This window comes from Cetorhinus maximus, chromosome 22, assembly GCF_964194155.1.
Source record: "Cetorhinus maximus chromosome 22, sCetMax3.hap1.1, whole genome shotgun sequence".
Classification (NCBI taxonomy): domain Eukaryota; kingdom Metazoa; phylum Chordata; class Chondrichthyes; order Lamniformes; family Cetorhinidae; genus Cetorhinus; species Cetorhinus maximus.
In genome coordinates, this window is record NC_135900.1 from 35,199,217 (window position 1) to 35,224,113 (window position 24,897).

General features: G+C 40.8%; 1 protein-coding gene across 1 annotated transcript in view; it reads left to right on the forward strand.

Annotated features, from left to right (window-relative positions):
- Window positions 1-9,366, forward strand: part of samtor (S-adenosylmethionine sensor upstream of mTORC1) — a 125,881-nt gene extending 116,515 nt beyond the window's left edge. The window contains exon 5 of the mRNA XM_078568081.1: window positions 8,061-9,366. Coding sequence (XP_078424207.1) covers window positions 8,061-8,690 — 630 coding nt within the window. The 3' untranslated portion in view covers window positions 8,691-9,366. The remainder of the gene's footprint in view (window positions 1-8,060) is intronic.
- The last annotated feature ends 15,531 nt before the right edge of the window (window positions 9,367-24,897 follow it).

A 24,897-nucleotide genomic window follows, 5' to 3' on the forward strand; every position in this document is an offset into this window, starting at 1 on the left:
CATTCGGAAAACATTGGCTCAGATCTTCCCGTCGCCAGATTGTTGAAGACTTTATGTATTCCATAAGATGTGCTACGGGACCCCTCGGAAGTCCCAACTCCCTGACTCCATGGGAATTGCACAGGAAGTTTGAACTGCCGATGGGCAATTCTCCTGCTCCCCGGGACCCTCCAAAAAAGTCTCCGGCTCTAAGTTAGAGTCAGACACTGCGGACAGTTCCAACTTACCTGGATAGTTACTGAGAAAATGTTCGATGGAAAATCCTAGTCTAATTCCTGGGTAACCATAACTGACACCCCCACCCCCCCCCCACCCCCAACTAGTCCACACCGCCTGACTCCCCTTGTGACCCCCCCCAACCTGACCTCATCACCCTTACTCCCTTACCCACCATACGCCCCCTACCACTTACCTCACCCAACCTACCCATTGACACACCTCCACATTCACTCACCCATGCACTCGTACACTCATTCACTAGCACATTGAGCAGCTTTGGGACGGTTTAACGTACCAGAATATGGCAGATAGTGCCGTAAATAGGAGCGTAGCTTCTGCGCAGAAAATCACCACTGCTCCCTCCAAGCTTTCCTGCGCTGAGTGAGTTCTGCAGGATCCTCCATCGGAAGATTAGCCAGAAAAATCAAAGGAAGGTAAGTCGATTGTTTTTCTGTCTGACCTGGGCCGGAAGCAGGGGTTCCGACCCTGATTGTAAGATTTGGGCCAATGTTTTTAAGAGATTATTTCTCATCAGAATTGCCTTCAAGGAAAAGGATGGATCTGAATGCATTAATGTAAACATTAGAAGACAAAAGGGATTAGCTTTTATTAGATTCATTTGTATGCTTGATTTTTCTTGTGCTAGTTGGTTCATAATTTTTAAATGCTATGAAGAGAATTTTCTGTGCAGTAGTTCTCCCTCATCATTGTGTTTCATGCTCTAGAACAGCTACTTCGTGGCAGCAGGGGAGCAGACATTTTGTATGGGATTCTCCATAAAATGACAGCATAAAGCTGCACTGCAATGATGCCTTCAACAGGAACATTGGCAGAAATCCTATACATAATGCTACAATAGGAGAGTTCTGCACAGGATCCACTCCCTGACCTCCTCCAGCCCTAATGCTTGAGGCATCAGGAGATTTGAGACTACTGCCAGTTGTAAGTTTTAATCAACAATAGAGTTGCTGTTTTTTCTTGAAATAGCACAAACAAGAAAACTGAAAACCCCTGGTTGGGTAATGCGCAACCACACTGACAATCAAAATAATAAATAGGGTGATTTTGCAGCCAGTTGAATGTGCTCTGGTGTTTCTGAAATTGGCTCTGCACTGAATATTAGACATAACTGGGATCTGGTAAATTCTGTTCATGCTGTTTTGTACAGAGAAACTATTTTGTAAGTGGGAATTTAGTAATAAAACCATATAATGTGAACTGGATTACTGCCACCACATGCTGCCAGATGAAAGATTCGGCCTTTTTATCACTGATTGCAGAGAAGCACAAGATCTTTATGCCTGTCAAGTTCAAACATATTACATCTCTGAAACAATTATAAATAACAGAATATCACCACTAATTGAAGGTAGATCCGAGCAGCTGAAGTGCACCATTCTGTTCAAAGCACAGTTTCTTTAATAAACAATGTTAACTCTTAAGTTATAACAGAAGTTGAAGTCTTTTGCTACTGTATCCATACGGATAGCCAAGTAACCTAAGTGGTTCGACACTTGACTCCCAGTGGTTATATATTTACCTTTAAAGCCCAGCCATTACCTTATCAAGGAAGGTTATGATGCTGTTACTGAATTTGGTGTTTTTGAACTTAAGTAACTTTAAACTATGACAGAAATGGATTAAGAATCCGATTTTGTTTATGGAACAGCATGTAGACAATAAAGTAGATGATTTGGGCAGTATGTAAACTACAAGAATAAAGCTTTGCCAGGTTATCAACATAATTTGAAACATGAGATGCATAGGCCTCAAATCAAATATGTTTCACAACGTGGTGCTGAAGAAAGTAAGCATCAAATAAATGTCTCCCCTCTTTGCTGCCATGGCCATACTGTGTTAATAAAGGGAATGAGATTATAGAGGATAGCAGAGAGTAATGCTTAAGCAGACCATTTCTTTGAAATCGTGCCCCCAAACAAAAGTTTCAGTGCCCTAGAGTCATCAGTTAATTGAACTAAGTAGTAGTAAACATACCCCACTTGAATTGTTATTTCATTTCCATTTTATTAAATTTCTATCAAGCTTGCTATGGGATTTTATTTGCTTGGTCTAACCTTTACATTTTTGATTACCAATTTATTGGTATATGTCAGGCTGAAGGGCAAAAGCTACATCTAAACATAGTGTGCTACAAAACACTGAAACATACTTTTATCACAATTGCAGAATATTTGAATATGAGTTATTTTAATAAAATAATCTGTGACGTTGAATCCTCTTTTTGTGATATTTTGACTTGTCCAAGAAAAGCACTAGTGTGTTGATGTAATTTCAGCCCTGAAAGATGGTGTCTTGTTGATTTCATTGTGTGTTCATTGGGTAATATGAAGAAACTCTTGAGATTTCTCAACATTTGTTGGGGGTGATTGGCAATACAATATAAGTGTAACCCAGTTGAAGAATATGATTTGACAATTATTGCTATTTGTACTGTTTGATTGCATAAATAGTGATTGTTGTACCATGTAACTTGGCAAGAGGTGTCATGAAGATAAATGTTATTGAGAGTAGAATATCATAGCTTTGGTTTGGTGTTGTTTTTCATCGTAAATTTTAGTTGCTACTGGTAAACGAGTCCACGGTCATCGGCAGAATGGGAGCTGGGAAGAGTTGAGGCAATAAGAGACTCAAAATGGGGATAAAGAGGCATCAGTGGGAACCATACAAACAGGAAAAGAGGAGAGGTAGAGTTGTTGAAAATTGCAGGAGTGGGGAACTTGAGGCATAGTGATGCTTTCAAGCCCAGGAACAGCTGAACACGGGACATAAGGAAGTTGGGAAGCATGTAACGAGAGAGCCGCACAAGGTTGAAGGGCAGTAAGTGGTGGTAGATGAACTTCTGTGGGCAAAACAACCTGAACCTGCGCCAGGTGAGTGGTAGGTAATCATGTGGAGCTAGATAGCTGATAATCTGTAATGGGAAAAATGAAGGAAAACTGAAACTTTAAAAGAAGTACAGTAAAGTCCTGCCGTTTGTGACTTCCCCTTTCTCAAATTCCCTTATCCGCGCAAAGGTCTTTGCGCACCAGTTCACCCATTGCGGGCCCAAATCCACTTATCCACAGTTTTAAAAATAAAAAATAGAAGCCATCTTTAGAAAACGCTGAGAAAAGAAAAACTGCCTGAATAAAGTTTTTTAAAAAAGGGCAGATATCCATGACGTATTTCCTGCAGCCAGCCTGGTTCCCCCATCCCCGACCCATATGGCTCCGGCAACAAGAAATCCCCATGGCCCTGATCGCAGTCCACCTTCACTTTCAAGTAAAGTGCCGCAAGTGTGACAAATTTTACATTTTTCTTGTTTTATTAAACAATTTCTCCAGTAAAATTCTCTTTAAATTTATTAAAAACGTAGTTTTTTTTCTTGCCTCTGACCCTTTCTACATGTAAAATTTTAGGATGGCTGGAACCTATCTAATTGACTCCCATTGTAAAGTATGCTCTTCGTTCATGATTTCACTGGTTACAAGGTTTTGCGGGAGCATAACCCCTGCAAACGGCAGGGCTTTATTAGTACTTTTTTATTTAAAAGCACTTAGCTGGGAGTAGGGAGCCAAAGTGGCTGAATCCATTTTCACGATTAGGAAGGTAAGCATGGGAATTGCTCTGTAGCGCCATCCAGTAACTAAAGTTTGGAACTGCAGTAGTCAGAGCAACTATAGCAGTGAGAGCATCACAAACTACCACATACATTTGAAAATTTAAATTAGGCCAGCGTTATCTATTATCAGAAAAGGATTAGATGGACCTTTTCAACACATTACAAATTTAATAAAAGTTCAATGTTTGTATATGATAAATTCATTCACTTTAAAATTCAAAATATTCAAAACAATACATCTGTTTTGTAGATATTTTAGAACACCCTCAAACTGGTTGGTTGATGCGTGATCTAAGAGTTGCACGCATGTGGCAAGTGTAATATTTATAACGTGTTAAAATTTGTATATACTGCAGATAATATAAAACTTTGTTCTAAGTCATCTGCCATCAAGTCTTAATGCTGGCTGTCCCCCAATTCAAGGATGACATCTACTCAAGGTTCATGAGTTTCTGCCATGGGTCTTCATGTGACTGAATAAGCCAATTGCCAACTCAAATATCTTTGGGCAGATGGGGCAGGTCATCTCACGAAGTAGTGGAATCCAGAATGCAGGATTTGCTTCCTTTTCTGCCCTCCTCTGCCTCATCATTAAGCTGCATCAAAGCATGATACAGCTTAATGGATAAATTGTCTCTATTCTGAACAATCGATAGCGAGCTCCGCCCAGTCATTAATGTCAATGCTGCCACACTTCAAGGAGAACTTCACTGTGTCTTTGAAATGTTTCCTTTGTCTTCATCTGCCACGTTGGCCATTTGAGAGTTGACACAACCTGGCAGGCGAGACCGTTTTCAGCCACTGGACGCAGTGTCCAGCCTATCACATTTGATTTTGCAGAAGTTTTGCCTGAATGCCTATGGAGCTGGCATCAAGAAGCATTTGTTCAATGGTTCTCCCATTGAATTCAGAGAATGCAACAGAGGCATCACTGATGGAGTTTTGATAATGTTCAAAAATTGATGAAATTTCAACAGATATAGTTTTAGAGTCCTGAATGAGGATTTTAGAGAATGAAGTCTTCCTGGTCACTATCCGTTCACAGTCCACACCTTGTGTAGAGCTCTGAGGTCTTTGCTTGTAATGAGTGCAATCATGTTTCTAGATGGTAAAACATTTCAGAGGTCAGATTCTAGGCTGATAACTGGCAATTGATTTCTATTCTGTTAAAATGTTCTGAAGTAGGATATTTCCCCTCACCTTAATAACCAAAGTAAAATCAAATTATTCAGTAATTTAAATAGTGATATGATAAGTAGTTAATTTCAAAGGTTTATTTTATCGCTACATTTACACATGCAAATCCACCAATAAGCCCTACACATGGTACTACTATTATGTTAAAATCTATAGCCAACATGTACAATTCTGTTTTTAAGTTAAATTAACTTTAGCACTCAAGATGTTACATAATCCAGGGGTGAGAAATTCAGACTTTTGGATCATGGAAGTCTGCCCTTTTAATTTTTTGTCCAACCTCCACCTGACCCATGGAATCCGTCGCTCGGCCCTGCTCTTTATTCTGCCACCAATTTGACACACTTTCAATCATTGGGAGATGGAGGCTGTGCCCCCAATAGCCGCTGCTCCCATCTGCAGCCTGCAGAGTGCCTTCCTCAGCTGGACTCTCTTCCTTCTTGTCACCTCCACTGCAGGAGTCTCTGTTGCTAGCTCAGGACGGCTGAATCTTCTCGTTCAGTCATGTTACCAATGGGGCGACTCGGCCCTGATCCAACCCCAGTCCGCTGCTCAGCTTCAGGCTCCAGCCCCAGGAGGGAGGGAAATTCTAGAGGCTCATGATCTCAACCACATCCTGCCCTTGGCAGCAGATGCCACTTTGCACCGCCTCTGGCTCGGCCTACTCGGGGACCCCAGCGCTACTCAAGCACCCAATGATGGAATAGGCTGCACTTCTTGGCCTGCTGAGTTCTGAGGCCCCCAGGGCCTGAGCTCCTATCCCAGGGAAGGTGGCTCCCCCTACCCTGGCAGTGCGGATCCAAGTGGCGCCAGCCGAGGAGGAGCCGCAGCCAACACTGACGAGCAGGGAGGAGGAGGCAGAGCAGTGGCTGGAGGAGCTGCTGGTTGGGGGTGAGGAGGTGCTGTTGGAGCAGCTGCAGGTCCAGGAAGCAGGACAAAGGGGGGAGCAAGGGCGCGGGAACAGGGCGGTCCGTGGCCTAGGGTTTGGTCCCTGACAATTGCTTCTGTCCCACATCAGTCAATGTCTTAAAGGTTTAGGATTTGAGTCCAGTTTACAAAATGTTTCCTTTTTATCCATCATCCATTACCACTGCTTTTCCACCCCAGCTCCCCCACATCCGAGCAAGATGGAGAATCCAGGTGAAGGGGGGAGGGATGAGTGAGTGGGGGGCTGAGTGGGATGGGAGGGAGGGCATAAGTGAGTGCCCCACGGTGGAGGTGGGCTGGGAAGAGAGTTGTGTGTCATGGCGGGGAGAGGAGCTGATTGTGTGTGTGTGTGTGAGTGTGTGTGTGTAGAGAGAGGAACCTCACTAAGTCTTCTGTCATTTGTGGAATGCGGAGAATTTGGCTGAAAGCTCCATGCAGACATAAAATCATAACATTTTTACAAATTACTTTAAAACTCATTTTCGTATTTATATGATGTATTATGTGTTGATCTATGTGAGCTTTAATAATAATATACCAAATGTGCCTAGGGTTACATTAATTTTCAAGTTATTTATATAACATATATAAATAATATATTTTCATGGGATGTGGGCATCGCTAACAAGACCTGCCTTTGTTGCCCATCCCTAATTGGCCTTGAGAAGATGGTGGTGAGTTAAAATAGGGTCACATTAGAAAATAGTTTGTAAAGCACTGCCTTTGTCCTTTGCTTCGCTTCGCATGTATATAATCCAGCAAGATCAAGTTCTGTTGTTGGTATGGACTTCATCTTGTATTACATGTGCTAACTGCACTGAATGCTGAAATGCAGGTACTTTTATATAAATGCATTGCCCGACAGTCTTGACAGCAATAGAAGGTAAACAAAGAGAAAACTAATGTTTCTACCCACTTGAAATCTAATGATTCCACCCATTTAAAATGGCCTAGAAGCATTTGCATTTCACTGCAGATCATAGAAAGTGCTATCATCACATGATCCTTGTCACAAAAATATTTTAGACCTTTTTGGTTTCAGCCACTTACACCCCTGACAGTGTAAATGAAAGCTTGAGTGGTACAAGTATTAAATGGGCTATAATGGAACTCCAAAGCAATAAACAACTTCAGTATGACAGATTCTTTAATGTTCCCTATTCATTAAAACACATGAAATAGAAGCTTAATTTTACAAATGGCATTTATTCAAGTTAATATTTCTTGGCATTTTTTAATACATTATTAGAAACCATGTTTCTCCATTCAGCAATTCTGTGTCAAAATGTTAGTAAAATTTGTGTTATCCGGCACTGTACCAACCAGAACTCTCTTTAGTAACCAGAATTTCTGACAACTTGATCTTTTTTTAAAAAAAATCAACTGCTAAGCTCACAGGTAAACTCATGGTCAAAGAGACCAGGATAAACCAGGAAGTTAAATGCCAGCGTGCAGGAATTTGAAAATTGGCCAAAGGTTTAAGTCAGTTCTCCAGAGCTTCTGTAACACCTGAGCTAAGAGAAAAAGACAGTGCTGGCATTCCAATTCCAGCAACCTGATCAGGAAAATCAAGATTCCACAGCCCTCTCACGAGTGAGCCTGGATTTGATTGAGAAATTGTGTCTCTCGTGATCCAATTCACGGGAGTTGGCATGTCTGGGGACGACAGCCGGCCGAGTCACAAGTTAATATATCTACGGATACAGAGAGAGGCATAGTCACAGGCTAATGTATCCACGGAAATGTTGAAAGCCCTGTTCCTATCTTGTATGTGTCCTGGAGTTTCAGACGCTCCAATTTCAACAACCGAAGAGCTGTCTCCCTGCTCTCCCTATAAGATGGATTTTATGTGGTGTTGCATACCACAAGATCACCCAGGATTTGTTGAAAATGAAACTCCTTAGGTAACTGGCACCACCCATTTCCTGTGCATGCCAAATAATAAAGATTTTACTGTATATTTTGCAAGGTTCATAGCACACTGTGCTTCATTACATGATTGTTACATAGCATTATGCACCACCTTACCATGATTTGACAAACAATTTTTAAACCACAATGAAATAACCTTGGAAATTTCATTTTTGTTTTGCAGAGTGTGTACAAATGTGATTTCCTCAACCTTCAGTTGCAGCAGCCCCTCCAGCTTGCTCAAGATGCAATAGATGCCTTTCTCAAGCAGCTAAAAAATCCTATTGACTCCCTCCCAGGAGAGCTGTTTCATGTTGTTGTTTTTTCTCTTCTACTGTCTTACTTTCCTGCCCCTTACCAACGCTGGATCTGCTGTAAGAAAGCCCATGAACTTCTTGCACTCCATGGTTTGCTCCTTATAATCACACCTGATTCTTCTCACCAAAACCGTCATGCCTATATGGTTAAGAGCTGGAAAATTGCCATTGAATCTTTGGGATTCAAACGGTATAAATATGTGAAGTTCTCCCATATGCATCTCTTAGCTTTTCGGAAAATTTCTCTGCAGACAACAAGTGACCTGGTCAGCAGAAATTACCCAGAGATGCTATTTATTCCACAGGATTTCAATAACGTGGATGAAGAGGAATACTTGAACACCAGCTGTCAAGATAGATCAGAAATGGAAGATGACCAAATAGCTTACAGTTTTTTAGAGCTACCTGACGCCCCATATGATTCGGACTCTGGAGAGAGCCAAGCAAGCTCTATTCCATTCCATGAAATGGATGATCCCGTTTTACTTTTAAGCTAACCTAGGACTTGTAGTTATTTGCTACCAGAGCTGCTATGTTGCCAAAATAGTTCTGCTGCATTATATAACTCTCTTATACAGAACATGCAGTACAGTTTGCACTTAGAAAATTTGAAAAGTTTATAAAGTGGAATATCCTTTTTCTATATTTGTTAGAAAAATGAAAGCATTCAAGGGATATATAAACAAAACAAACACCTAGTAATGTTCTTGAGGAAGCAACAACGTCAGTGTGAGTTGACAAAAGAAACTGACTTCTTAAATGATATGGCAAAGTAAATGTCTGATACCGCAGTATATTTTTGTCAGCCTTGTCAATTGAAAGTCACCCTATTAACCTTGAATAATTCAGAGGTTTTACGAGTGGCAATGTCATTGTATTCACAACTGCAGGAGAAGCAACAAAATTATGACTATAACAGTGTAGGTGATAGAATCTAAAGCCAGGAAAAAAAAACTCAAAGTAAAAATGTATTTATGGTACTTACAATTTCAGTTAATGGGCGCCTTTCGTGCTTTATCATTCTATGATTCCAAATTTTACTTGAATGATTACATTGTTGCACTCCCATATATTACCAACTTATTTGCTGACAGGGGCATCACTATATGGGATACCAATTCTGGAATAAGTGTTGTTTACCCCTAATTTTGTTGCTTTGGCAAATTTGGAAGGAAAAAGAAAGAAAAACTTATTTTAAGAAGTTAAACTTCTGCTGGCTGCCTATAGTTAGGCTATAATTCACACTACTTCTGTGTGTAACTGTGCAGTTAGTCACGCAAAATTCAATGTTAAATTTTCTTGACAAGCAATTTGCTCTGTTCAGTTTTTGAACAAACTGGCATTGGTCTTGTTGAAAAGTGTATGCCATCTTGTCCTTGCGATCTTTGGCTGATGACCTTGCAAGAAAAGGAAATCACTGTATCAAGATGTGTGGTCAGCATCTGTTGTAAAACTGTGGGAAGGTAAATTGAGGAACAAAACAAGAGCCTCTTTGCAAAATTATGTGCCACAAAAGAGGACAGTTGCCTAAAATTTGTGTCTGTTGTATTGTATACATCTGTGAGTAGTTAGTAGATTTTCTTGTTAGTATTCTTTTCTAGCACGTTGAACAGACTGGTAAATGCATGTATATTACTCGGTTATTAGCAGATGGCACTTGTCTGGAAAAAAATCTGCATCTATGCAGCCAAAGGAATGAAGCAAAAAGTGTGATTTTTTTTTTCCCCTGATTGGATTATTGAACATATAAGTTAACAGTTGCCAGTAAACATATAGAATGTAATGGCTTCTTTTTAATCGTCATTACAATTGTGCTAAAATAGATTACATTCAAATTAACAAACTCATTGATATGATACTCAATTTTTTCACTAAACAAACTTTGTTTAATAAGGCCAGCAGTGTCACTTCTGGAAAATTGGTCTTAGAATATTATGACACATTCTCACTGAAGTTTTTAGCTGCAGACGAAAGGGTAAACATCTTTCCCTCTCAATATACAAAGAATCTTCTGTTTATTGTACATGCCACCTATCTTGCCCTAGTGGATACACCTTCCCAAATGATGATTACCTGCTTCAGAATAGTATTTGTCTTTTTTATGTACATGGCTGCATAAAAGTAAGCCATTTGACACATGGAGCCTGTCTGGATGCTACCTTTATAATAGAGTAATCTATTGAACTTCATTCTCCAGTCCTTCCCCTGTGTCCTCTATATTCTTAATTTTCATGTCCTTAACCAGTTTGTTTTAAAAGGTGATATAGTTTGTAAAAACTGCCATTTATGGTAAAACATTTCATGCTCTAATGACCCTCTGCATGCAAAAAAGTAATACATTTCTCTCTTCATTCTTTTGGTGGTTATTCAGGTTGTGTTGCCTTGGTAATAATTTTTGACAAGTCTCCCCTTAGCAATACTCTAGTACATATCCAATTACATTTCAGTCCTACCAATAACCAGAGCTCAGTACTGATGCTCATGCTTGTCCTTCAGTAGATATTCCAAGGTCGCACAATTGAATGGATGCAATAAACTGCTGGTACTTTTTAAATAGATTAGAATGAGATGATGATTGTCCAAAAGGCTTTAAAGGAATATGGATCCCTGGAATTTTTAGTTTGGTAATCTATCTGTGACGTGCAAAATCAAATAGCATTCAAAAGCACAGTGCTGGTGGGATTAAGGAAACAGCTTCCCACATTTTGTATGGCTTAATCAAACAGCTACTTTTGGATTTCTAGCTAACTTTTTGGCCCTTAATTCTTGACTGGCTCTTGCATTTAGAAAATGCACCCTGTAGTGCATTTAAGCATCAGTTGTAGCATTGGTTAACCACTGCTGCAGCTATAACATAAATTCATGCTCAGCCTGAAGTTATGGTTTAAACTGACACCAAAACAAAGCAAAGTGATGCAATCTCAAGGATGGAATCTCACTTTGCTGCACTTTGGAGTAGGTTTGGGGATTAATCCCAATTTACACCACATAAATTTAGCATTGATGAGCAGTCAAAACCACCTTCTCTCAGTGCTTCACTTGTAGTGTAAATCCACCCTAACATTTATTTAGCATCAGCAGCAATTTTCCGAAAATATCGGTCCTGAGTATTTTGTAACAGTGTCATAATACTGAATCACTAAATACAGTAGCTCAAATATTCTCTCTGCAAATTAATTTGAGTTGTATAGTACATCTTATACTTTGCACATTCCTCAGTGTCAGGCTACTGATCTCTACAATTGTGAATAATAACACTAATCTTAATAGATGTTTGCATTTTCATTTGCTGGTTTTTTTCATAATAGTAACATATTACTGCCTGTACAGCTAGCTAAACAAGTCCCAAACTCGCTCCTTTCAGCTTTTACAAATGCACTGGTATATAAAGAAATTAAAATATTGTAGTTCACAAATAATGTATGGATAATTCAATAACTAATTGACACTGAAATATGTTTTGGTACATCATGCTCAGTTTCGACTCCTATTTTCATTCATTAATCATTTGTGATTTTTATAAATCATCAAAGCCGGCAGTTGGGAACAAGTTGAACAGGATTGTGTTTACTTTTTCACACAGTTGTTTCAGTTGCAAAGCTATAGACACAGAAGGGTGCAATGACTCGGCAAAGCCCAGAAAAAAGTGGGATGATGCACTTATATGGAGCTTTGGTAATTGCAAGTACATGGGTAAAATCTGGTGGCAAATCAAAGCTTTATTTTTGATCCTACTGAAATACAAGGATTGGTCTTATTTTTAAAAGTACACATTTCTTGTGAACATATAATTTTAAGTTTAAAAAACACTAAAATAATTAATAAAGAAAAATGTGGGCTAAATGTAGGTTTGATGTTTTTAGATGGTAAACTAAAACAGCCTTTTTTATTCGAATTTTTCACAGCACAATTCTGCATAACAAATTTTGTAGTATAGATGTGCAACAGAGATGAATATGTTATTGAAATGTAAAAGGATGTTACTTGCTCGGTATTTGAAAAAAATATGGCAAGTTATCCTGTTCACCAGCCAAAGGTTAGCAGGTAAAATGGCATTTTGAAAATGCCACTGAGTGGAATTGTGTTTCAATGTTGCATTTTATGAAAAGTTTACCTCATAATGAGGTTTTGCACTTGAACCTTGTGACCTTGGTTATAACTATTTTGCTTTTAAGTGAATTTCAGCTGATACTCCATCTGCTCTGATTTAGGCTTTAATTGTTTAAATTTGTTTCTGTTCTGGTTACTTTGTAATATGCTAGAATTAAAATGTTGCATTCATGTGAAGAGTTCAACAGCCTTTTTTGCAATTTTGATTTATATTGTTGTTCTATTTTATTGTTAAATTGTTCATGCTGTGAATATTCACCACTGTAGGTGCCAAAGACTGAAATGGCATTTTGCTTGGGTTTCCATTATAGTATGGTTAGCTCGGAACTCACCAATTTGAAAAGTATCAACATCCATTAACACCTTTCTGGCTTGGACAGATCAAATCCACCTTTGTTTATTTTGAAAACAATAATCTGAAAGTTTTTGTTTCAAAGAAATCTACATTTTTAGAAAGTAATTGCAAGTAACCATAAACCTTGTAAATTTTCATTGTTCTTGGATGTTGCATAGCAGCAACAGTTAACTTATTGTAATTGGAATTGGTTGAATTTTCATTTTCTATTGACTCAGAACTACTAGGCTGGTTGATAGGATGTTGTAATAATCTTCAACTGAATTGTTTACCAGCTATAACATTTTCAGTTATCCTTCTTATGATGAGAAGTGTTTAAAATATGACCACAATTTTGAAACTGTGATTTCCGAAAAGTTGGCAAGTTAAAATTGCACAAATGATCAAACTGTGAATTTGCTATTTAATGATCAAATATAAGTTCAACTCAAGCTGCCTAATATTGGCTAATGTATATCATAAATAATAATTACATAGACTATAACTTGCAATTTAACACTAACCATGGAAACCCTCCAGTCTTAGCATTAATTAATGCTTAAGTATTAATTAGCTGAATGGTGCACTTGATACTAAAATGTTACAAAAATTTAAGCTTGTTTACTGAGTTTTTCATTAAGCATTTACATATCTTTTTCCTACAGGATCTGTACAGGTTGGTCAACATAATGGAAAATTGAACTGATGCTTAACGGTAGCTTTTTTAGTTATTGCATCAGTATCTGCTCTTACTAAAATGAATGATTTTTTCTACTGTATGTAAACTTCATTTTTCATACTGGAAGTGCTTAAAACTATACTTGTTGGCATTGATCACTTAAAACGGTAAAACTGCATTGTGACATATCCACAATTTTCTGAGTGTCAGCTGTGTAGTTGCTAAGGCAATAAACTGAAATTTTCAAGGTACATTATTGTGATGATTGCATTCTTCTGACTAAAATGCAGAACTCCTATTTAATATTGCAAACTAGATATACAAACTATTCTGAGGAGCTGAGATAGTCTTATGAATTGACGGTTTTGTCTTTGAAAACGTGTCAAAATACGCAGTCTTTTGTGACGGCTGTTGTAACTCAGAACAGAAGTGAAATATGAAAATTCAGTCATCACTTGAGTGGATGTGCTGAATATGTGTCAAAAAATCATTTTTAATGTGCCAATCATAGTTTGGGAGGATTGGTTCAAATTTGAGGAAAATGGATATCGCTATTCAATTAGAAAGTTCTCCCTTAGATTATGATTGAAGTTGCAGACCCGAAAACATTTCTTTACCGCTCGCCTCAAAACATTTTCCCATGGTATCATTTAGTATAGAATTCATTTATCTCAAATGTTTCTACACTCTTGAACTTAAGACTTGCATCTATATAGTGCCTTTCACAAAATCAGGATGTCCCAGAGCACTTTACAATTAGGCGATTTTGTCTCATAGGGCTGGATTTTAACTTGCCTGGCTTGCGGGGAGCAGCAGGGTTGTTAGAGCAATAGGAACTTAGAAGTTGTACGCCCAACATGCTGTGAAGTTTTAGCTCCGCAGTGTGCCAGTGACATCACAGACAGGCTCTCCGCCCAGAAGCCAGCCTGATTGACAGGCTTGGCTTCCAGTCGAGCAGGAGCAGTTCAAAGGAGGCCGCAGGATGAGGTAAAGCCGTGCCCCAGTGTTTGGGAGTGTCGAGGAAGTGGGTGTTATGCTATTTGGAGGTTTCAATGGTGGGGGGAGGTCAGGTGGAGATATCTGACGCCTTGGTGGGGTAGGGAGAGGAGGGAAAGGAGATCAGAAGCCTTTTGGAAGATAGGAATGATTGAGGAGGGTATCTGATTGAATCCAGCAGGAGATAGAAAGGCACTTACCTCCTGGACCTAACTTTTTTTAACTCATTTGTTCATGGGATGTGGGCGTGACTAGCTAGACCAACATTTATTGCCCATCCCTAATTGCCCTTGAGAAGCTGATGGTGAGCCGCCATCTTGAATCGCTGCAGTCCATTCGTTGTAGGAATGCCCATGGTGCTGTTAGTTCCAGGATTTTGATCCAGTGACAATGAAGGAACGGCAATATAGTTCCATGCCAGAATTGTGTGTGGTTTTGAAGGGAATTTGAAGGCGGTGGCGTTCCCATACATCTGCCTTTGTCCTTCTAGGTGGTAGAGGTCACGGGTTTGGAATGCGCTGTCAAGGGAGCTTTGGTGAGTTGCTGTAGATGGTACACAGTGCTACCACTGTGCATTGGTGGTGAAGGGAGTGAATGTTGAAGGTGGTGGATGAGGCACTAATCAAGCAGGCTGCTTTGCCCTGGATGGCGTCAAGTTTCTTGAGTGTTGTTGGAGCTGCACTCATTCAGGCAAATGGAGAGTATTCCATCACACTCCTGACTTGTGCCTTGTAGATGGTGGACAGGCTTTGGGGAGTCAGGGGGTGAGTTACTCCTTGCAGTGTGCCCAGCCTCTGACCTGCTCTTGTTAGCCACAGCATTTATATAGCTGGTCTAGTTCAGTTTCTGGTCAATAGTAACCCACAGGGTGTTGATAGTGGAGGATTCAGCAATGGTAATACCATTGAATATCATGGGGAGATGGTTAGATTTTCTCTTTTTGGAGGTGGTCATTGCCCAGCATTTGTGTGGCATGAATGCTACTTGCCACTTGTTAGCCCAAGCCTGAATATTGTCCAGGTCTTGCTGCAAATGGACACAGACTGTTTCTGTATCTGAGGAGTCACAAATGGTGCTGAACATTATGCAATCATCCATGACCATCCCCCTTCTGACCTTATGATGGAGGGAAGGTCATTGATGAAGTAGCTGAAGATGGTTAGGCCTAGGACACAATCCTGAGGAACTCCAGCCACAATGTCCCGGGACTGAGCTCTTGCCACTGTGTGGCTGCCAGTCTTGGAAAACATGACCATGCTCAGTTATATTCAAAAAGTTGAATAAAATGGGACTCTCAGCCTCTAAATATTAAGTGCCAACTTGCTTTCTTGCAGCAGATTGATCACCCAAACCCTTTCCACCGCCCCCCCCGACCCCCAAACCATTAAAACTGGAAGTGGCCATGTTAGAGGCGGGTTGGTTGTGTGATTCTGATTTTGAACTCTTCAATCCTCCACCAGACCCAAACCAGCCTTTTCTTGTGCTTAAAATCCCCTCCCCTCACTCATATAGGGTGGAATTTTATGGTCCCATCGTGGCAGGGGTAGGGCCGTTAAATACAGCAAGCCATTCAAAAGCACATTGACTTCGGCGGGACTGTAAAATCCCGCCAGTGTAAAATTCCACTCTCAGTCACTGTTAGAATGGATGAAACACTTGTGTCTAATTTGCACATAGCAAAGTTCCTCAAAAGCATGTGATAATGACAAGATAATCTGTTTTAGTGTTATTCAGTGAGGGATAAATATTGGCCAGGATATTGGGAAGAAAATCCGTTCTACTTTGAAATATTTGTAGGTGGGTAAAATGAAGGATTGAGATTGCTTGAATGGCCAGGTAAAATAAAATTAGTAATTTTATCAATCAATTGTCTCTTTTTTGATCTAAATTAATTGAATTTCATTCAATTTTTAAGTTTATAAAAGCTGCTCTTTAGAAATAGTAACAGCAATAACACTTATGGTTTATGATGAGCTTCTGAACAAGCCACTGAATAATGAGCAAAGCAAAGAACTGAGATCAATTATGATATAGCAATTGGGTGGCTGTAGCAGTTTAATTCTAATATTTTTATCTTGGATTCTGCCAAAAATATCTGAATTGCTACCAGACTTTTTGACATGTTTTCAAATGAATTTTGAAGATAGCACCTCCCCACTGTTTTCCAGCTGGGTGGGACTGCTCTTGTCTGGTTCCATTCTTATCTATCAAATCATATCCAGAGTATCACTTGCAATGGCTCCTACTCCTGGTCCCACACCATTGCCTCCAGTGTCCATCAAGGATCTATCCTTGCCCTCTCTTATTTCTCATCTACGTACTGCCCCTCAGCAACATCATCTGCAAACACAGCACTAGTTTTCTCATGTACACTGATAACACCCAGCTCTACCTCACTATCACCTCTCTTGATTCCGCGATTACCAAATTATCAGACTGCTTGTCCAACATCCAGTACCGGATGAGCAGAAATTTCCTCCAATTAAACATTAGAAAGACTGAGCCATTGTTTTCGCCCCTGCTGCAAACTCTAATTCCCTAGCCACCTCCTCCATCCCTCTCCCTGGCAATTTTCTGATACTAAAGCACACAGTTTGCAACCTTGGTCTCACGTTTGATCCCAAGATCATCCGACCACATATTCACGCCATCACTTAGACCAGCTATTTCCACCTCTGTAACATTGCCTGACTTTGCCCTTACGTTAGCTCATCTGCTGTTGAAACCCTCTTTCATGCCTTTGTTACCTCTAGACTTGATTATTTCAACACACTTTTGGCTGGTATTATACATTCTACCATCTGTAAACTTGAGGGCATCCAAAACTCAGCCGCCCATGTCCCAACTCATACCAAATCTTTTTTACCTATCACCCTGTGTTCACTGATCTACATTGGCTCCAAGTCAAGCAATGTCTTATTTTAAAATTCTCATTCTTTTTTTCTAATCCCTCCATGACCTTGGCCCTCCCTATCTCTGTAACCTCCTCCAAACCCACAACCCTCTAAAATATCTGTACTACTCTAATTCTGGCCTCTTGACCATCCCTGATTTTAATTGTTCCTCTTGGTGGACATGCCTTCAGATGCCCAGGCCCAAAGCTCTATACCCTCCCTACCCCTCTCCACTTCTGTACTTTACTTTCCTCCTTTAAGACACTCCTTAAAACCTAACTCTTTGACCAAATTTTTGTTTTCTGATTTTAAAATGCTACAATCCCCCTCGAGACCAATAACTTTAACAAAAAGAGATGAATTTCCCAACAGAGCAAATCACACAAGATTTCACATTTTAAGACTTTTACTGTAACAAAGAAACTAAAATCAGCATAGACTGAACATTACTTAAAAGGCACAAGCCACAGAAAGAGTACTTCCTCATTAACACAACCAGAATATTTTAAGCCATACTCCCAGTAGCTATGAAGATTCAGTTTCAAGCTCCTCCCAGCTTTTCACCACTCCTTTCTCCCTGCTGCAAGGGCAAGTCTTCCAGTGTCCTTTGAACATCATTCCATTCAGTCTTCTGAGTCCCCTCTAAAACTGAAAAATTAATTTTATATGTTGAATGACAAATTCCTACATTATAATAAACGCATTTTTAAAGTAAAATATATTTATTAAAAATAGTTTGATATTTCAGCTACCATTGTCCTATGTGTATATCCCAAACATTATCTTGCTCTCAAGTTTAAAATGATGGATGTGGTGTCCCGATGGCCTGCATCCTCAAGTTAGGTTGAAACAATTGATTTGATTGGAGACAAACCAATTACATTTCAACTTAAAAGCTGGCCAATAATGTCAACAAAGGAGATATCAGTCCGGCAAAAGTAATAGCTCAAAAATGCCGATGAATAAATGCCTCACGGCACATGTAGATAAGAGGTTGTGATGAAAGATGGGGCATGGGATTGTCATAACTTGGACTGTTGGATGTGTGTATATATGTATAAGCAGGAAAATTCCAAAGCACACACAGGCACCATCAGCAACTGTAACAGATTTAAAAGAGGGATATGAGTTTGAAAAGTAGAAATACTAGAGGAAGACTGTAAATATGAAATAGTAGAGGAAGATGATAATGGCAATGTCACTGAACTAGTAATCCAGAGGCCCAGGGAATTTTTGGGGAGAATGGGTTCAAATCCAACCATGGCAGTTAGTGGAATTTAAATTGAATTTAAATTCACTCAATAAAATCTGGAATTAAAAGCTCATCTCAGTAATGGTGACCATGAAACTATCATCAATTTGCATAAAAACCCACCTGGTTCGCTAATATCCTTTAGGGAAGGAAATCTGCCATTCCTACCTTGTCTGACCTACATGTAACTCCAGACCCACAGCTATGGAGGCGGTGGCATAATGTCACTGGGCCAGTAATGCAGAGACCCAGGGTAATGCCCTGGGAACCCGAGTTCAAATCCCACCATGGCAGATGGATGCACAGTAAATTGGTTGACTCTTAAATGCCTTCTGAAATGGCCTAGCAAGCCACTCAGTTGTATCAAACAGCTAAAAAGCCTAAAAGGAAAGAAACCGGATGGACTACTTGGCTTCGCCCTAGGCACCAGAAATGGCAACAGCAAACTCAGCTCTGTCGACCCTGCAAAGTCCTCCTTACTAACATCTGGGGGATAGTGCCTAAATTGGGAGAGCTGTTTCACAGACTGACATAGTCATACCTTACAGATAATGTCCCAGACACCACCATCACTATCCCTGGGTATGTCCTGTCCAACCAGCAACCACACCCAGTAGAGATGGAGGCACAGTGGTATACAGTTGGAAGGGAGTTGCTCTGGCAGTCCTCAACATCGACTCTGGACCTCATGAAGTCTCGTGGCATCAGGTCAAATATGGGCAACGAAACCTTGTGCTGATTACCACGTACCACCCCCTACAGCTGATGAATCAGTACTCCTCCATGTTGAACACCACCTGGAGAAGGTACTGAGAGTAGCAAGGGTGCAGCTTGTAATTTGGGTGGGGACTTCAAGGTCCATCACCAAAAGTGGCATGATTGACTGAGCTGGCCAAGTCCTAAGTGACATGGCTGCTAGACTGGGCCTGCTGCAGGTGGTGAGGAAACCAACAAGAGGGAAAAACATACTTGACCTCATCCTCACCAACCTGCCTGCTGCAGATGCATCTGTCCATGACAGTATCAATAGGTGTGATCGCCACATGGTCCTTATGGAGACCAAGTCTCGTCTTCACATTATGGATACCCTCCATGTTGTGTGGCACTACCACCATGCTAAGAGGGATAGATTTCAAACAGATCGAGCAACTCAAGACTTGAGGTTCTGAGGGCCATCCGCAGCAGCAGAATTGTACTCAACCACAATCTGTAACCTCATGGCCTGGTATATCCCCTCTCTATCATTACCACCAAGCCAGGGGATCAACCCTGGTTCAATGAAGAGTGCAGGAGGGCATGCCAGGAGCAGCACCAGGCATACCTAAAAATGAGGCATCGACCTGGTAAAGCTACAACACAGGACTACTTGCATGCCAAACAGCATAAGCAGCAAGTGATAGACAGAACTAAGCAATTCCACCACCAACGGATCAGATTTAAGCTCTGCAGTCCTGCTGCATCCAGTCATGAATGGCGGTGGACAATTAAACGACTCACTGGAGGAGGAGGCTCCAGAAATATCCCATCCCCAATGATGGGGGAGCCTAGCACATCAGTGCAAAAGATAAGGCTGAAGCATTTGCAACGATCTTCAGCGATAAGTGCCGAGTGGATGATCCATCTCAGCCTCTTCCAAAAGTCCCCAGCATCACAGATACTGGTCTTCAGCCAATTAGATTCATTCCATGCGATATCAAGAAATGACTGAAGGCACTGGAGACTGCAAAGGCTATGGCCCCTGACAATATTCGGCAATAGTACTGAAGGCTTGTTCTCCAGAACTTGACCCCTAGCCAAGCTGTTCCAATACAGCTACAACACGAGCATCTACCCAGCAATGTGGAAAATTGCCCAGCTATGTCCCGTACACAAAAAGCAGGATGAATCCAACCCAACCAATTACCACCCCATCAGTCTACTCTCAATCATCAGCGATGTGAGGGAAGGGATTATCAACTGCCATCAAGCAGCACTGGCTTAGCAATAACCTGCTCACTGACGCTCAGCTTGGGTTCCACCAGGGCCACTTGGCTCCTGACCTCATTACAGCCTTGGTTCAAACATGGCCCAAAGAGCTGAACTCCAGAGGTCAGGTGAGAGTGACTGTCCTTGACATCAAGACAGCATTTGACCAAGTTTGGCCAACTTCTGCCTTTCAATAACTTCTCTTAAGGACTACAGAAATTATAAATAAGAAAATAAAAGAACCTAACCCAGATATATTACCTCAGAATTGTTACTATGTAGAAGGAGGCCATTTGGCTCATCATGTCTGGACCCGCTCTCTGAGCATTTTAACTTAGTGCCAATCTCCTGCCTTTTCCCCGTAACCCTGCACATTTCTTCTATTTAAATAATCATCCAATGCCCTCTTGAATGCTTCAATTGAACCTGCCTCCACCACACTTCAGGCAATGCATTCCAAACCCCAACTACTCGCTGTGTGAAAATGTTTTTGCTCACCTCGCATTTGCTTTCTTTTGCAAAACATTTTAAATCCGTACCCTCTAGTTCTTGATCCCTTTGAGTGGGAGCAGTTTCTCCCTATCTACTCTGTCCAGACCCCTCATGATTTTGAAAGTCTCCTCTTAGCCTTCTCCGCTCCAAGGAAAACAGTCCCAACTTCTCCAATCTTTCCTCATAACTGAAGTGTCTCATCCCGGAACCATTCTCGTTAACCTCTCCTGCACACTCTCCAATGCGTCCACATCCTTCCTATAGTGTGACTCCCAAAACTGTACATAATACGCCAGCTGAGGTCTAACCAATGTCTTATATAAGTTCATCATAGCTTCCCTGTTCTTGTACTCTTATGTCCCTATTAATGAAGCCTATGAGGGTAAACTAGCCAGTAATATAAAAAAAGATTGCAAGAGTTTTTTTAGATATATAAAGGGTAAGAGAGAGGCAAAAGTGGACATTGGGCCGCTGGAAAATGACACTGGAGAAGTAGTAGTGGGGAACAAAGAAATGGCGGTGAAACTGAATAGGTACTTTGCGTCAGTCTTCATAGTGGAAGACACGAGTGACATCTCCAAAGTTCAAGAGAGTCGAGGGGCAGAGGTGAGTATGGTGGCCATTACCAAGGAGAAGGTGCTAGGAAAACTGAAAGGTCTGAAGGTGGATAAATCAGCTGGACCAGATGGATTACACCCCAGAGTTCTGAAGGAGATAGCTGAAGAGATAGTGGAGGCGTTAGTGGTGATTTTTCAGGAATCACTGGAGTCAGGGAGGGTCCCAGAGGACTGGAAAATCGCTGATGTAACTCCCCTGTTTAAGAAGGGAGTGAGGCAAAAGACGGGAAATTACAGGCCGATTAGCCTGACCTCGGTCGTTGGTAAGATTTTAGAGTCCATTATTAAGGATGAGATTTCAGAATACTTGGAAGTGCATGGTAAAATCGGGCAAAGTCAGCATGGTTTCATCAAGGGGAGGTCATGCCTGACAAATCTGTTAGAATTCTTTGAGGAGGTGATGAGCAGGTTAGACAAAGGACAGCCAATGGATGTTATCTACTTGGACTTCCAGAAGGCCTTTGACAAGGTGCCACACAGGAGGCTGCTCGGTAAGATAAGAGCCCATGGTGTTAGAGGCAAGGTACTAGCATGGATAGAAGATTGGCTGTCTGGCAGGAGGCAGAGAGTGGGGATAAGGGGGTTCTTCTCAGGATGGCGGCCGGTGACTAGTGGAGTTCCGCAGGGGTCAGTGTTGGGAGCACAACTTTTCACTTTATACTTTAATGATCTAGATGAAGGAACTGAGGGCATCCTGGCTAAGTTTGCAGATGATACAAAGATAGGTGGAGGGACAGGTAGTATTGAGGAGGCGGGGAGGCTGCAGAAGGATTTGGACAGGTTAGGAGAATGGACAAAGAAGTGGCAGATGGAATACAACGTGGGGAAGTGTGAGGTCATGCACTTTGGTAGGAAGAATAGAGGCATAGACTATTTTCTAAATGGGGAGAGAATTCAGAAATCTGGAGAGCCAAGGGACTTGGGAGTCCTAGTCCAGGATTCTCTTAAGGTTAACTTACAGGTTGAGTCGGTAGTTAGGAAGGCAAATGCAATGTTGGCATTTATTTCGAAAGGACTAGAATATAAAAGCAGGAATGTGCTGCTGAGGCTTTATAAGGCTCTGGTCAGACCACATTTAGAATATTGTGAGCAATTTTTGGCTCCGTATCTCAGGAAGGATGTGCTGGCCCTCGAGAGGGTCCAGAGGAGGTTCACGAGAATGATCCCAGAAATGAAAGGCTTAACATATGAGGAACGTTTGAGGACTCTGGGTCTATACTCGATGGAATTTAGGAGGATAAGGGGGGATCTGATTGAAACTTACAGAATACTGAAAGGCCTGGATAGAGTGGACGTGGGGAAGATGTTTCCATTAATAGGAGAGACTAGGACCCGAGGGCACAGCCCCAGAGTAAAGGAAGACCTTTTAGAACAGAGATGAGGAGAAACTTCTTTAGCCAGAGAGTGGTGAATCTATGGAATTCATTGCCACAGAAGGCTGTGGAGGCCAGGTCATTGAGTGTATTTAAGACCGAGATAGATAGGTTCTTGATTGGTAAGGGGATCAAAGGTTATGGGGAGAAGGCGGGAGAATTGGGTTGAGAAACTTATCAGCCATGATTGAATAGCGGAGCAGATTCGATGGGCCGAATGGCCTAATTTCTGCTCCTATGTCTTACGGTCTTATGGTCTAATACTGTATGCTTTAGAAACAGCTCTGTCCTACCACCTGTAATGACTTGTGTACATATACACCCAGGTCTCTCTGCTCCTGCACACCCTTTAGAATAGCATTCTTTTTTATACTGTCTCTCCATGTTCTTTATGCCAAAGTGTATCACCTCACACTTCTCTGCATTGAACTTCATCTGCCACCTGTCTGCCCACTCCACCAAAGTGTCAATGTCCTTTTGAAGTTCTACACTGTCCTTCTCACAGTTTACAATTCTCCCAGGTTCTGTGTTGTCGGCAAATTTTGAGATTGTCCCCTGCACACCAAGATCTAGATCACTTATATATATCAGGAAAAGCAAGGGTCCCAATACCTACCCCTGGGGAACTCCGCTACAAACCACCTTCCAGCCCAAAAATTACCCATTAAACATTACTCTGATCCCCACCCCTCAGCCAATTTTGTATCCATGTTGCTACTGTCCCTTTTATTCCATGACCTATAACCTTCTTCACAAATCATGTTAATTTCTAAACTGAATCCTTTTACAACACAGTTATATTTACTTCAACCAACATTTAATACTGCTTTCACAAGGGAAAACCAGCTATTGGTTCTGTCACTTTTCTGTCCCCAAGGTAACCCAGAGGTTGGGGAAGGTCTACCTGTGTTGAGTGTTATGGCACAGCTGATGGTAAATGCCAAGCTGCCCAAATCCCAGAGAGAAACTTGAAACAGCTGCCAAAACAGTTCTTGCAATTTATAATCAGGAAATGATATCTATGACTACTTATGATTTTATAGTACTAGTAAACATTTATTAAAAGAATAAAGCAAAAAAAAACACAATTACACAGCACAAGAATGGCTGCACACAGTAAACAGTACTTTAAAACAGTTTCGCAAGATCTTAATTTAACTACCCTCAGAGCTAACCAACCCCTATTCTGTTCAGTGGCTATCCTTATAGATTTCAAAATCTATAGAATTCCAGTAATTTTTACCCCACAGTGCCTTTTTCCCTTGGGGTGTCCTCTGAGACTGATGACGCCAGGTCTCCTGATCTAGCCTTGTTCACACTGTCTTCTGGGAGTCCTGACCAGCTTACCTGCTGTCTTCTGGGAGATCTATGCAGCTACCCCCTCACAAGGGCTTCAGTATTTCCTTAAATGCGCTCTCTCCCTTTGATCCCTCTATTGTCTCAATCAGTCTCTTCAGAAATGCTTTCTTCCCAGAATTGATTAAACTTGTTTCTTTACCCTAGCTCTTAGCCTTTTAAAAACAAACTTACCCTACCTTTACCTTACGCCTTTTTACAACCTGCATATATACCCCTTCAAACTAAAACAACTCAATTAAAAATCGCTCCTATTATTGCTTTATGTAAAACTCTGATTGAAGTTCCTCTTGTTTCATTAACATATCAAAACTACTTCTTACTGTTGGTTTTAGACTCTTGCAGTAACTCTGGTTCTTACTCCAATTACCATATTTACAAACCCCCAACAACCTGTCTTCCAGTACATAAGAAATATGACAGGGTTATTAACAGAAGGAACAATTATAATTTCTTTTCTTGATACCTCCCCCTTTTTTAGAAAATGAACCATCATACTTCAAAAAGGTGGATTCATTTTCTCAACCTCTTTCCTATTAATTATTACTTATCTCTATGCACTATACTATTACGTTATAAGATGCATGCATTAACATGATAATATACCCAAGGTTTCAGTCAAAATAGAGCCCATTT